Source organism: Poecilia mexicana, unplaced genomic scaffold, assembly GCF_051168715.1.
Source record: "Poecilia mexicana isolate PSO_F unplaced genomic scaffold, ASM5116871v1 scaffold_4, whole genome shotgun sequence".
NCBI classification, from domain to species: Eukaryota; Metazoa; Chordata; class Actinopteri; order Cyprinodontiformes; family Poeciliidae; genus Poecilia; species Poecilia mexicana.
The window spans coordinates 5,483,932-5,497,952 of NW_028263373.1; the positions used below are offsets into that span (position 1 = coordinate 5,483,932).

A 14,021-nucleotide genomic window follows, 5' to 3' on the forward strand; every position below is an offset into this window, starting at 1 on the left:
GCCTCGTTCACAAGAGAATCAAACATCTCATTAACGACTGAAACGGGACAAACAATCAGCACATGTACCGGCTGCATTATCTTCACTGTAGCAAATCAATTCTGTGCGTGTTAAAAAGGTTGCTGTCCGCAGATGAGAACACAAATAGGTCGCTTGACCCTATTTGATCTACAAACTACTCCAACAGTTTTAATCAGAGGCGTCAGTGTTGAACAAACTCTGATAACAAAGACGTGTCCAACAGCCTTTAAATGGAAAAAAAAGGATGCAGGAAGTGTAGCCAGACTGCCTGCTGCAGGAGGAAGATTTCCATCTGGATTCCAGCCACACACTTTAGACAGAGCTGAGATTTGTCATGGACAGAAGATGAACGCCGGATTTCTGGTTGGTTCATGCACTGCATTAACACTTGACTGGCTTTCAGATTTAGGATCTGCAGCCAAAACACACGAACATGGGAACACAATACCTCCTCTGAGATATTGTGGACGGCTCTTATTGTCTCACTTCACACCCTCAGTCCTCTAAGCTGCTTTCTTCCTCCACACCTCAGCATATAGCAGGTAATTGATTTACTTTGTAGGTGGGAAATCAATGCCTGAGCTTATGCAGGCGCATAACAATGAATTAGAATATTATAAACAAATCGATGCAGGTCAATGCCTTAATTCAAAAAGTGATAGATCATGTATCATGTATTAACTATTCATTTCATGGAGTGATACATTTCCAGTTAATTTTAATAATTATGACCAATAACTGTAAATCCAGTATTCAGTTTCTCTGAAGATGTAAATATTCTGTAAGTAAGTAAGTAAAAAAAAAAAAAAAAAAAGAAAAAAGATTTTTCATTCAGAAATCAAATGGTTTGGCCATGAAATTTATATAAAATCATAAATATCGTATGAAAATCACATCTTCCTGCTACATTCACCACATTTCATCAGGACAGCATTTCTGCACTGAAAGTCAGTTTATGTAGGTTTTGAATGATATTGTAGCTCATTAGCTGTTAGCCACAAGCATTAAAATTTAAATAAAATATCAGATTACTTTGTGTTTAATGCAGGTATATCATATGTTCAGGTCAAACTTTGCACAATACATTGACATGTGCCTTTATGCATGTTGTTATCCAGCCGTACCGTCATATTTACTTTCCCTCTCGGGACATTGATGCGACCCAAAAACATCCATTAAAAGTGTGAATTATGTATTTTATGTGGGCCATCTCTCTGAGCACTGGGAAGTGTTTGTTGTCTCCAGTCAACAGCACTTTAGAGTTTACACTATAGTGACGAATAAAATGGAAAGTAAATCACCAAAAGATCACAAATACTCCAGTAACGTTGCAAAGGCTTAAGTAAATGAACAACGAGGGAAGAAATTCCCAAATAACGATATTTACTAACTCTTCAATGTGAAGATCGATTCAAAAAGGTCCCATTTAAACAGTCCAGATTCAAATGGTTGTAGTTTTCACAGACACAATGAAATAAATACTCACAACACAACATGCTGGAAACAAGAAGGCCTGCTGTCGCTCCTGCATCCAGAAACATTTTCTGACAGGCTTTTGGTCCAGTTTGTCCATTCACACAAACATCTCCTCAGCTAGTTTCTTCTTACAGTGCAGTTTCTTAGTTTGATTCATCCTCAAATAAAAAAAAACACACCCTGTCTTCCTTAAACAATTGAGTTTGATGAAAATGGCTTGTGGAGCGAAGGGGCTGAAGTCAAAGTTATCCTGCAAGCAGAATTTGGGGTTTTTCTTCTTTCCTTTCAGGAGATAACCTTCAGATCAGACAGTCGTTTTCTTTCTCCACAGTGTTGCTCTTCGCTGTCTTCAGTCTGGTCAACAAATAAAACCTGTACAGAAAATTTCCAGAGGGGTGGGATTCCAACGTCAGAGGCTAAATACCGTAAGAAACATCTCCACTGATTGCAAGATCATTAATGGAGTCTTTAAAATGGGTTTTTAATGATTGTGAAGGAAAATAACAGATCTTCAGAATAAGTAAACTTGTGAGAAAGAAGTCTGTTCGCTCACAGACTCAAATATATCAAAGTGTTTCTTCACCCATGGCTACACAGATTCAGTGGGGGACTGGTCATCAGTGTGGTGCCTCATCGACTGAACGCTGGTCAGGATTTTCCTCTGGTGTCCTGCAAGAGACACTCCAATCCTCTCCAGATCCCTGTGAAAACAAAGAAACAAATCTATCTTACCAGGATCTGTGGTCATTTATCATGATCCCTGCTGGTGCTGGAGGGGAAAACGCCAGCACACTGATGGCAGGCTTTGCAAAAGTAAACACTTAAACTAATCAAACCTGGACTGGACAATCCTACAAAGAGCTGCAAAGTATACCACAAATATATTATCGTCGTATTATCAGAATCAGAATTCCTTTTACTGTCACCGTGCACGAAAGAAAGCAGAGAGAAGTGCAAAGAAATAGCAACTCTTAAAAATAAGTCAAATAATTGAAAAAATAGTAACAAATATGTAAGACTGAATAAATATAAAAATATAGTAGAAACACCGAAACAACTGGAATTTTAAGGAATAAAATACATAAACAATGATCAGGTTTCAGATGAATTAACACAGCAGCTTTTGGGTAGAATTTGTTTTTTTATTCTGTTTGTTCTGTTCAGACTGCAAAGGATGGTTTGGACGACACAATATGGGTGGATTGATCCAAAATACTGATAAGATCAATACTAAGTCAGCATAAGTATTGAATCAGTATTGGTGTGGTGTGATCAATGATTAGTTTCATGTTTTGTTTGTTTAGTTTTGTAAGGTAGTTTTTCTTTTAACTCCACTTCAAAACAGGATTTTGTTTTGATTTGCTCTCAAATGATTTATCAAGGGAAAATGTGCACACTTCAGCCATAACAGCAACATTATTTTGATCAAATTTCAATATTGGTCCAAATTTTCGTATCGGTCCACCCCTAATATTTACTAATATTATTGCCATTGCAAGATTTGATCATTTTGTGCAGCTCAAACCCTTCACACAATTTACTTTACAAAAGAAATGCACATAAAATGACTATTTTTGTATCAGGATCCTATAAGATGTGATTGTATATTAATAATATGTATATTATTCATGACTTCAGAGTGGTTTTTAAATAATGTCTTGGATCAGAATGTGCTCAAATATCAAGTTTAATATACTAAAAAAGCCAAAAGTGAATGCATGGCCACACATCCCATGTAGATTGTCCCATATACCCATTGCGTTATATTACCTATAAAACTGTAACATGAGGAGCCGTTTTAAAATCTAATTAAATATACATGAAGTGCTGAATTTATGATGCAAAGAGAACAAATTAAAAACCCAAGAAATGTGAGTTCAGGCGGGTCGCCGTCCGTTTCTTCTCTGAGGAAGTTGTTCATTCTGCATGAAATGTGAATCAGAGTTCACCGGTTCATATACCTGCACGGTGCCTTCTTCACATTTTAGCATATATTTAATTAGTCCCTTTGGGTAAATTTCCTCTCTGTATTCAGAATACTTCAGGTTCAGAGGGCATCAGTGCAGTATAAGCGCACCAGAGGAAAGTCTGACATTGATGTCGCTTATTGCGTTTAGACATCAGCAGCTGGAAAGTTGCAACGCGATGCGTGTTGCAACTATTTAACATAGTTATACAATTTAAAGGCGCATGCAATGAGAACGACAGGTGAGAAGTGAAAGCAGTTAGGTCAGACATACTCAGCTGTGATTTGTGTGACCAGGGGCAAAGATGTGAACCCCGATCCGATGAAGGAGTCTCTATACTGGGTCATCTTCAGAGCAGCCAGCCAGTCCTCCACCGAGCTCACCCTGCTCAGGTCCGGAGCTCCCCGGTCTAACAAAGGATGATGGGAAGGACTGCAGGGAGCAGAAACAAGGAACCACAGGGATGATTACAATCTCAACTGTATCACAAACAGAGAATGTTTGGGTATGGAAATGAGTTAATATCTCTGTTCACCCAGGAGCCATGTTGCTGGTGCCGGCTTTGAGAGACGCAGGGTTGCGGATCATTTTGTCCAACATGCTGACAATGTCAGAGAACTTTGGCCTTGCATTTCTGTCTTTCTGCCAGCAATCCAGCATCAGCTGGTGCAGCACCACCGGGCAGTCCATGGGAGCTGGCAGTCTGAAGTCCTGCTCTATGGCGTTTATTACCTGGAACGCAGAAGAACGGAGAAGCAGGCGGATTTACACTGGAGCAAAAAGTAAATCTGTCCAAAAGTGAAGTCACAGAGTTTCATCTTTTGAAGAATGAATGTTGTGTTCTTGATCCTTAAAAAGTGCTTTATAAATAAATTGACATCAACAATAATTGGGTATTTTTCTGTGGAGATAACAGAAAATGTGTCTATTTATGGGTTAAAATATAAATGCAGCCTGGGAAGATAAAAAATTCCTCATATTTTAGAGCTGGTATTTGCAAAGCAGCAAACCCAGAAGAGCCATTCATTTTCCTTGCTGCTGATTGGCTGTAAACCCCAATAGAGGAATTAAAGAAGACTGAGGATGCTAGCTGCTGTGTCAAATTGGTTCCCATATTTGTATTAATACACATTAAGGCATATATGCTGTTTGACCTATTAAGTATTTTTAGTGGTGGTCTCAGGTAAATTTCAGCTTTTCACTATTAATGATAATTCTCCGTCATTTATCTGCCAGACCAACTACATCGTAATCTTGTGACATTTTGTTGGTTAATTTGGTGATATAGTCAAAGTAAATTCTTCTGCTGTCAATTTTGATGTAGACAATGTTGTCAAACTCATTATCCACAATCTTTTTACAAAAAACAATGATATACAACACATTACGACCTGATATGAGGATACTCTGGATTTTCACAGTAACAGAAATAAAGAAGTCAGATAATGACGGAAGAAAGATAATATCTTTGTCAAAACACAAATAAATTCCAACATTGGTTTGTTTCAATATATTAAAATATTCAGTGAATGTTTATTGCTGTAATAAGTAACTGAATAACAGTTGTGGTGGTTCTGATATGAAAATCTGCTGCAGTGATAAAGTAGCTGTTCCTTTTTATTATTTTCTACGCATCTGCTACTTTCCAGGTGGTAATGAATAAAACTATGAAAAAAATGGCACCACAGGACATGGACCACCATTCTTCCTATGCTAAAATCTGAAAAGAGAGAAATATATGTTAAATGCAATGGCTCTATTTCAGCAAAATCAAACTTCCAAAGATAGAGACTGGAGAAATGCCTACTTCACTCAGTCCCTCCCTCCTCTCAGCTTTGCTACAAATCTACATTTATATAATATCTGAACTTAAAAAAAGCCTAAATGTTTCATCCTACATACTCAGCAGCACAGAGTCATTCTGAGGATCAAAGAGACAAGCCGCATGGTGCCGTCATGAAAGCTCAAGAGGAGAGAAAAACTGCTTCCTGTTAAAGTCATATAACAAGATTTCATTTAGCACTTCTCTTCATCTGCACTACTGAATAAACACCCACATGCAGCAAGCCCCAAAACAAAATTCAGTATTTAAGGGGGCGTAATAATTTCAGAGGGCAAAATAACAAAGAGACAAACTTTACAACTTGGGTTTTGTGCAACAAGTGAATGGAGGCAGTTAAATAACTGGAGGAATTGATTATTCCTGCACAGACGTTCACCGACTATAAACAATTCAAAGTCATGTTGCTCAGTTTAAGATATAAGTGGAGAAATGAAAACAGCAGAAATGTTGCAGTCCTGAATGAGGCATCCCATCATGGTGGCTTAAGGGCAAAACTGGGCTGGATGTGCTGGTCAGAAGAACAATATTTGAGTTAGCCTTGTGTAAAAATTAGCAAACAGTTCATAATTTTCATCTGGGCGGTCACAAATTTTATCCTGATATTTATCTGTAAACATTAAAAACATCAAAGTATAAATTACCATCTGAAATCAGTGTACGTCAGGAACATGACATGATTTAAATGATTCACAAAAACAATTAAAGTTATGGATGCAATGCTTGTCAAATCTACTCAAATATATTCTAATGGCTTAAAATCCACCAGTTTATGAGTTAATTACTGTACAGATGTCAGATAACATTTCTGGCAGTTTTCTCACACCCCATTTATTACCATCTGTCTTGTCTATTTAGAACCCTGATGCTTTTCTACATCAATTGGAAAATGTTGCCTCCAGAAAAACAGCATTTTCTTTAAAGTTCGATTAATAAAATGTTAAATTATAAGGGTACGGATCGCTTTTAGAGCCAAACACCACCTGAAGATTTAGTGAACTGTAAACTTGTGAAAGGATGTAGAACATCTAATCAGAATACTTGAGAATAATCAAAGTTTTATCATTCATATTGATATAACTTTAAGATGAAATAACAGATGCTATGAACTACCAACAAACTACCATGAGAAATTCATAAAAAAATTGTGTTTCATCAAAATTAACAACAAAAATAAAAAACCTAAAGCACACAGAAAGCTAAGAAGATATACAAACTACATACATTCTGCTATTGAACTGTCAAAATAGGCCGTCTTGTAAAAAAATGGCAAATAAATGAAGTGTTTCCAAAATTACTTATTGTTTCCAAACTGTGAGTAATTGAGATGAATGATTGTAATTTAAATGTTGACCAAAAGTATTAATGAGTGTGATTTATTTAATAATTGATCATAAAACATTTGTAAGTGTCCAGCCTGTTTAAACAGAGCTACGTTCTGCTACCGTTTTCCTTCTGGTCCATATTTTACAGATGAGACTCATATCGATAAATCAACTCTTTCTTCACCAGAGCAATGCCTGCATCACTGCAAAATAAAAATATGTATATTTTTATGATTTTTGTGCTGTTGTTTTGACATTCCTGCCAGCTGCAGGCTGTTTTCACCTATTCCAACCATTTTTCATGTTTCTCCCTGATTCTACTGTTAATTTGTATATGTCGCCTTTTCATCGTGTCGTTTTTCCTTCCTGTCGTCCTGCCAAAATGCTCCAGTCTGTTGCCTTGTTCCCCGTCTACCTCAGTTCATGACCTCTGCCACTTTTTAGACTTTTGCTTGTCAGCTTGTTTCCACAGCAAACTTCTCAGAGACTCCTGTGATTTGATTGACCTTGTAAACCGTTTAGCTGCTTTGGTCTCACCTGCAGCCAAAGTCTAACCACTTCCAACATCGGCCCACTTTCAAATCTGGTGCTCACTCTTCTGCAACCATTTAGCCATAAAATCGCAAGACGGAAACATGAGTGCCGTTTTATTTTCCTGACTTTCTGCAGATTAAATGTAACAAGTACGCATGCATGTGTCTGTGAGCTATAAAAAGGTGGCACCTGTACAGTCGTCTTGCTGGGGGTTTGACTGCTTCCAAGGTGAACTCCAGTTGACCCTGACACACTTCTTAGGCTTTGTAATGCATAAATTCACTCCAGGCCAATCAAAATAGAAGCAAGTGTAGTAAAACATCACAGGTCTCTTTCATGATTAATTCATGTCGAACACTGCACCTGCAGTGGCCCTGCTGACAATTTCACTCCTCTGTGTTCTTTGAAATCATGTGTGTGTGTGCATGTTCCTTTACACATGTCGGCCTGTGTGTGTGTGTGTGTGGTTCGGCTGAAAGCGAGTCTGAATGTGTGATAAGTGTGAGCTCAGGGTGTCAGCTCCATGCATAGTTAATGCCCCCGCAGACCCTCGTTAGCTGTACTGGAAACACACACTCTTCCCCATCATTATACGCAGACTGTTCCATTATGAATCCGTCTCTGTCATTACACTGAATTTCTCTCATTACGGCTCTAGAGAAGCTGCGGCTCCGGGAAGAGCGGAGGAGGCGCGACGGGAGGAGAACGGAAAAGGCAGGGAGGAGTTAAGATCCGGAGGAGAGACGGAGGAATCACAGGAAGTTGACTTTATTTAAGAATCTTTTACAAAAATTTCGTCCTGCTGTTGAAATGTTAGAAGACGATGCTACAGATAAACTCTTTCATGGAAAGAGTTTATCTGTAAATAAAAAGAGGGCCAAAACTCATCTTTTAAAATCCTTAAAATTCATAAAGATGAGCTACTTTGTGTTTCTCTAACACAAGAAATAAATCCACAAAACTTTTTTTTGAAGTTTGTTACATTACAAAACGGGAAAAAGTTCCAGATATATTATCTTGCTGATCTCTGTAATTTCACAACAAGATTGTTTACAAGCAAAATACAAACAAACTACAGGGAGTTGAAGCTTTTGCACACTATTATAGACAGAAAACTTCAACTGATTGGGAGTGGTGGTTTGAAAAGTATCAGCTGAGATGAAACATGGCTAAATGTTTGGTTCAAAATGCTTTGGACACGTTTCCCAGGAATAAACCATGAGGCGGCCAGTTGCTGAAGCATCACTGAGTCTGCAGTAATTAAATACTAATTGGCTGAATAAAAAGTTACATGTTAGGATTGAACACATTTATTCTGATTAATTAATTACAACAAAAATAAAGCATAACCCCTCAACCCTTCCTACTAAGTTTGCATCTGATGTGACTGCATAAATTCCTGCATATTTATTTATTTATTCAGCCAAAATGCGTTTGAATTAAAAACCGTTAACGCCAGAGAACATCGGCATCCAGATGAGGTGAGAGGGGCAAACAATGTGTCACTGTTGCTATGCCAACATGCTTTTAATAAAGAAAGTTTTTCTCAATTTACAATATTGCCTTTTAGTTCATTATTCAGCATTCAGAGTGGAGGGTGAGGCGTTAAGAAAATACATTTACTATAGAGGACATAAAAATCACATTTCCATTAAAATGCAGCGACCGTGAAGAGTGACAAAGAGAGAACTTGAACATTTCTGAATGCAGAACTAAATGAAAGAAGTATGAAGAGAATACAGAGAATTAAAGAGTACAAAGTGCAACAGGACCTACAGTTAATGCAGCTGCATTAACACGTTCTGAATGTTACTGCATCTGGATCTTTACTTGCGTCAAATATTTGATAAAGTAGGATAAATTGTGATTATTCAATTGAAAGACTCTTGTTTATTAGACTAATTTTAATCACATCCCACTACCAGTAAATATACAGACATATTTAATACATTTCAATGAAACTTAAAACTTGATTTACCCGAGTAATTAACTGAGTGAAACACATTCTAAATACATTATTTACACACACAGATGATTTAGGCCTTTCTTTCTGTTGATTATAATTATTTTCCACTTACAGTCGATCAAAACAACCTTCAAGATTAGAACATTAAATCAAACCGCTAAAACGTTCAATACAGAAATGTAAAGTATGTCTAAAACCTGCTTAAGGATTGTTGTTGTTTTTAAAAAGAGGTCATTTTAATCTGACAAACCTCATCAGAACATATTCTAATTTACTGAATATGATTCTACATCTTTGGCTTCTGTGTGTCAAACTTTTACAAACTGCATAAAATTTCATGAAGCCAGATTTGGGATTTAGAGCAGGGGTGTTAAACTCAATTTCACCGAGGGCCACTTCAGCATATTGGCCCCCCTCAACGGGCCACATTGACGGTACAAATCAGGAGGGCATCCCTGCTAAAATACCCCAGACTAAAGGTTGACTTCCCTCATTCAGCTCTGTAGAGGCTTATAATGAGTCAATGGTCCAGGTGTGTTAGAGAAGGAGCCATCTAAAGCTGCAGATGGTAGCTCTGGAAAACTAGACTTGGGCACCCCTAGCATAAATGTATAAAAATACAATGTTAAAAATAAAAACAACACCAACCACATATTGTTAAATAACTGATTTTATGTATTGAAGTTTTAAATATTATATTTGAGATTCCTTGGATGTAAAATTACTGCTCAGTTTAAAAATTACAATATTTAAATCAGTGTTTAAGGTAAGCAAGCAAATAATAAAAACAAGTCACATGGGCAGACATTATAGACTTTATGCAAAGATTTAGTCTCAGAGGCAACTGAAATCAAATAATTAAAAAAATCCTTTCTGAATATCATCTCATGGTCTCTGAACTAAATGCGTCTTTCTGACCGGGAGCTGACAGCGTGTTGAAGATTATGGACCGGACGCTTTGGAGCGTCTGGTTAGGAAGCGCATTACAAACCTTTGGTTGAAATGTAGTTTGTAGTCAAGTTGTGCTCAAAACGTATTTTAAGTCAACCATCGGCCTATAAAATGCTGGGGGCCCACATGTGGGCCGCGGACCTTGAGTTTGACACAGGTGCATTACGCCATAGAACTGCCAATTGGTAATTGAAGTAAAGTAGCTTCGATTTCAAAAATGCCTACATTGAAGTCGATTGGCAAATGAACCATCACGAAAGAGGAAGGCTCTTGTCTCACTGCACCCCAAGAGATGCAAAACCTACAAAATCCACTTCTGTCTGGTTTCAAACCAGAGACCCATTGCGTGTAAAGCAAAGGTGATAACCACTACACTACAGGAACTGAACTTCTCTGCTTTGTTTCAGTTTGAGGTTCCAAAGTTGATGATGTGAGATGCAACGCATGAAAATTTCAACTGAGGCTTGCACTCAGATGCCTGGATTCAGAGTACAGACCACGACACCACAGAACCCTTGTTGACCTTTAGTAAACACCTGTGATGAATAGAACATGCAAAAACTGTTTCTGTCTGGTTTCGAACCAGATACCTTTTGCATGTAAAGCAAAGGTGATAACCACTACTCTACAGGAACTCATGTTGTTTGTGGTGTTGCTGGTAGATAATCCAATCCAAATTTTGTTAGAGACTCGGGGGGGGGGGGGGGGGGGTCAACAATGGGCATGGAACAAAGTCAAATACTTAAACCACAGATCCTCTCAGAGAGCACAGTAACTTGGTGAACAAACTGTCAGACTTATAATTGTGCTTAATTTCACATTACAGTCCATAAACTAAGCCTGGGATCAAAAAATGTATAGAAAATGTCATTAGCAGAGACAAATGCTAATGTCAGAGACTTGGCTAAATGGCTATAAAATAAAATCAATCGTTACAAATAAAAGATTTTTCAAAAATAAAATTAACACATTAAAATAAAAATAAAAAATCTCTGAAATACAATCAACACTTGAAAATTAAAAATGGTTCAAAAATAATGTCAACACTTCAAAACACAAAATCTCTGTAAAATAAAATATTATGTAAGTTGTTTTGAAAAACATTAGAATATAAGCACTTTTATCAAATCTTCATTGTGGGCAGATCATGTAAGTTCTTCTTAAATCCATGGAAACTCAACAGTTTGTAAGGTAGGTGAGTTAGCTCAACAGGTTAGAGCACCGTGCCGGTAATGCTGAGGTCGTTGGTTCAAACCCCGTATGGGGCAATTCATGTGTGTCAGGTCTTTCAGACAATCAACACTTCAAAATAAATAAGGGTTCAAAAATAAAATCAATACAAAAATAAAATCAACACTTTACAATAAATAAGGGTTCAAAAATAAAATCAACACTTTACAATAAATAAGGGTTCAAAAATAAAATCAACACTTTACAATAAATAAAGGTTCAAAAATAAAATCAACACTTCAAAATTAAAAATGGTTCATTTATGTTTTCGTAACCACCTGAATAATATGTAGTTGCGCCCCTGGTTGTGTTAATCCATTTGAGGAGCCGGCAGTTTATCTTGAGGAAATAAATGATGATCCAAAAGTTAATTAGACTGTAACATGCGCGGTCCGCTGCTCAACCACTGCAGACGCAGCTCCGCCGCTGCGAAGACTTAGAAACCGCTGGGAGTAACTCATTCAGTGGATTTAACAAATGGAGCCTTCTTGGTGCACGTTACCCAGGAGAGCGGCGCTCTGGAGGAGCTGCAGACGTTTCGGAAAAGCGAAACCACGCAAATAAATAAATAAATAAATAAATCCTGGTAAAGCGCACACTGGACCACGTAGGGTAAAACACTCACAGAGTTCAGTTGATCTGTTTGGATCAGACAGATCCAACTGACGGATGAATTAGCGCAGATTTGTCTGCAGATGGGAACCAGGAGGAAGTGCGTTCAAACCCCAGCGGGTGAAGTGATGCTAATTTAAGTGAAGTCGCTTAATTTAATTTATTAAAAGTTATTGGGGTGGTTTTTGTCACTACGGAGAAAAATGTAGATGCCTTTATCTGCTTAATTTGTGATGGGATCTGGATTCACAGTGAATATTAACTAAACCGCATAAAATGCGACTAAATAGCCGATGTTAATATGATTGTAATTTCACGGACAAAAATAGTACATGACCGATTTTGTTTTATGTTGTCGGTCAAGATAACGTCTAGCGCAACCTGCCGCCCTGACACCAACTCACACACATCTTCATTCACAATCTTACTTGTAAATCGATTTTTCTATTCTTGGACGTTTTGATGTTAGCTTGTCGATGTCTCAGTTTCATTCGCTGGGAAAATCAATTAGCAGCTTGAGGTGACTCTGCTGCTCTCTAGTGGCGAGAAGCCGCAATGTTGGCTGGTAACAATCGGAAAGCATTGTGGGAGATGTAGTTTGTAATCAATCCGTGCTCAAAACCAATTTTAAGTCAATCATCGGCCTATAAAATGTTGGGGGGGCCACATGTGGCCAGAGGGCCTTGAGTTTGAAACATGTGCATTACACCATAGAACTGCCAATTGGTAATTGAAGTAAAGTAGCTTCGATTTCAAAAATGCCTACATTGAAGTCGATTGGCAAATGAACCATCACGAAAGAGGAAGGCTCTTGTTGTCTCACTGCACCCCAAGAGATGCAAAACCTACAAAATCCTCTTCTGTCTGGTTTCGAACCAGAGACCCATTGCGTGTAAAGCAAACATGATAACCACTACACTACAGGAACTGAACTTCTCTGCTTGTTTCAGTTTGAGGTTCCAAAGTTGATGATGTGAGATGCAACGCATGAAAATTTCAACTGAGGCTTGCACTCAGATGCCTGGATTCAGAGTACAGACCACGACACCACAGAACCCTTGTTGACCTTTAGTAAACACCTGTGATGAATAGAACATGCAAAAACTGTTTCTGTCTGGTTTCGAACCAGATACCTTTTGCATGTAAAGCAAAGGTGATAACCACTACACTACAGGAACTGAACTGCTCTGCTTGTTTCAGTTTGAGGTTCCAAAGTTGATGATGTGAGATGCAACGCATGAAAATTTCAACTGAGGCTTGCACTCAGATGCCTGGATTCAGAGTACAGACCATGACACCACAGAACCCTTGTTGACCTTTTGTAAACACCTGTGATGAATAGAACATACTAAAACTGTTTCTGTCTGGTTTCGAACCAGAGACCTTTTGCGTGTAAAGCAAAGGTGATAACCACTACACTACAGGAACTGAACTTCTCTGCTTGTTTCAGTTTGAGGTTCCAAAGTTGATGATGTGACATGCAACGCATGAAAATTTCAACTGAGGCTTGCACTCAGATGCCTGGATTCAGAGTACAGACCACGACACCACAGAACCCTTGTTGACCTTTAGTAAACACCTGTGATGAATAGAACATGCAAAAACTGTTTCTGTCTGGTTTCGAACCAGATACCTTTTGCATGTAAAGCAAAGGTGATAACCACTACTCTATAGGAACTCATGTTGTTAGTGGTGTTGCTGGTAGATAATCCAATCCAAATTTTGTTAGAGAATCGGGGGGGGGGGGGGTCAACAATGGGCATGGAACAAAGTCAAATACTTAAACCACAGATCCTCTCAGAGAGCACAGTAACTTGGTGAACAAACTGTCAGACTTATAATTGTGCTTAATTTCACATTACAGTCCATAAACTAAGCCTGGGATCAAAAAATGTATAGAAAATGTCATTAGCAGAGACAAATGCTAATGACAGAGACTTGGCTAAATGGCTATAAAATAAAATCAATCGTTACAAATAAAAGATTTTTCAAAAATAAAATTAACACATTAAAATAAAAATAAAAAATCTCTGAAATACAATCAACACTTGAAAATTAAAAATGGTTCAAAAATAATGTCAACACTTCAAAACACAAAA

At 37.8% G+C, this 14,021-nt stretch overlaps 1 protein-coding gene across 1 annotated transcript in view; it reads right to left on the reverse strand.

Annotated features, from left to right (window-relative positions):
• Positions 1 to 217: 217 nt before the first annotated feature.
• The window catches only part of LOC106926383 (ephrin type-B receptor 1-like), a 99,312-nt gene continuing 85,508 nt past the window's right edge, over positions 218 to 14,021 (reverse strand). Inside the window, exons 18-20 of the mRNA XM_088004847.1 lie at positions 4,000 to 4,196; positions 3,738 to 3,896; positions 218 to 2,198 (exon numbers count right to left, since the gene is read on the reverse strand). Coding sequence (XP_087860973.1) covers positions 2,087 to 2,198; positions 3,738 to 3,896; positions 4,000 to 4,196 — 468 coding nt within the window. The 3' untranslated portion in view covers positions 218 to 2,086. The remainder of the gene's footprint in view (positions 2,199 to 3,737; positions 3,897 to 3,999; positions 4,197 to 14,021) is intronic.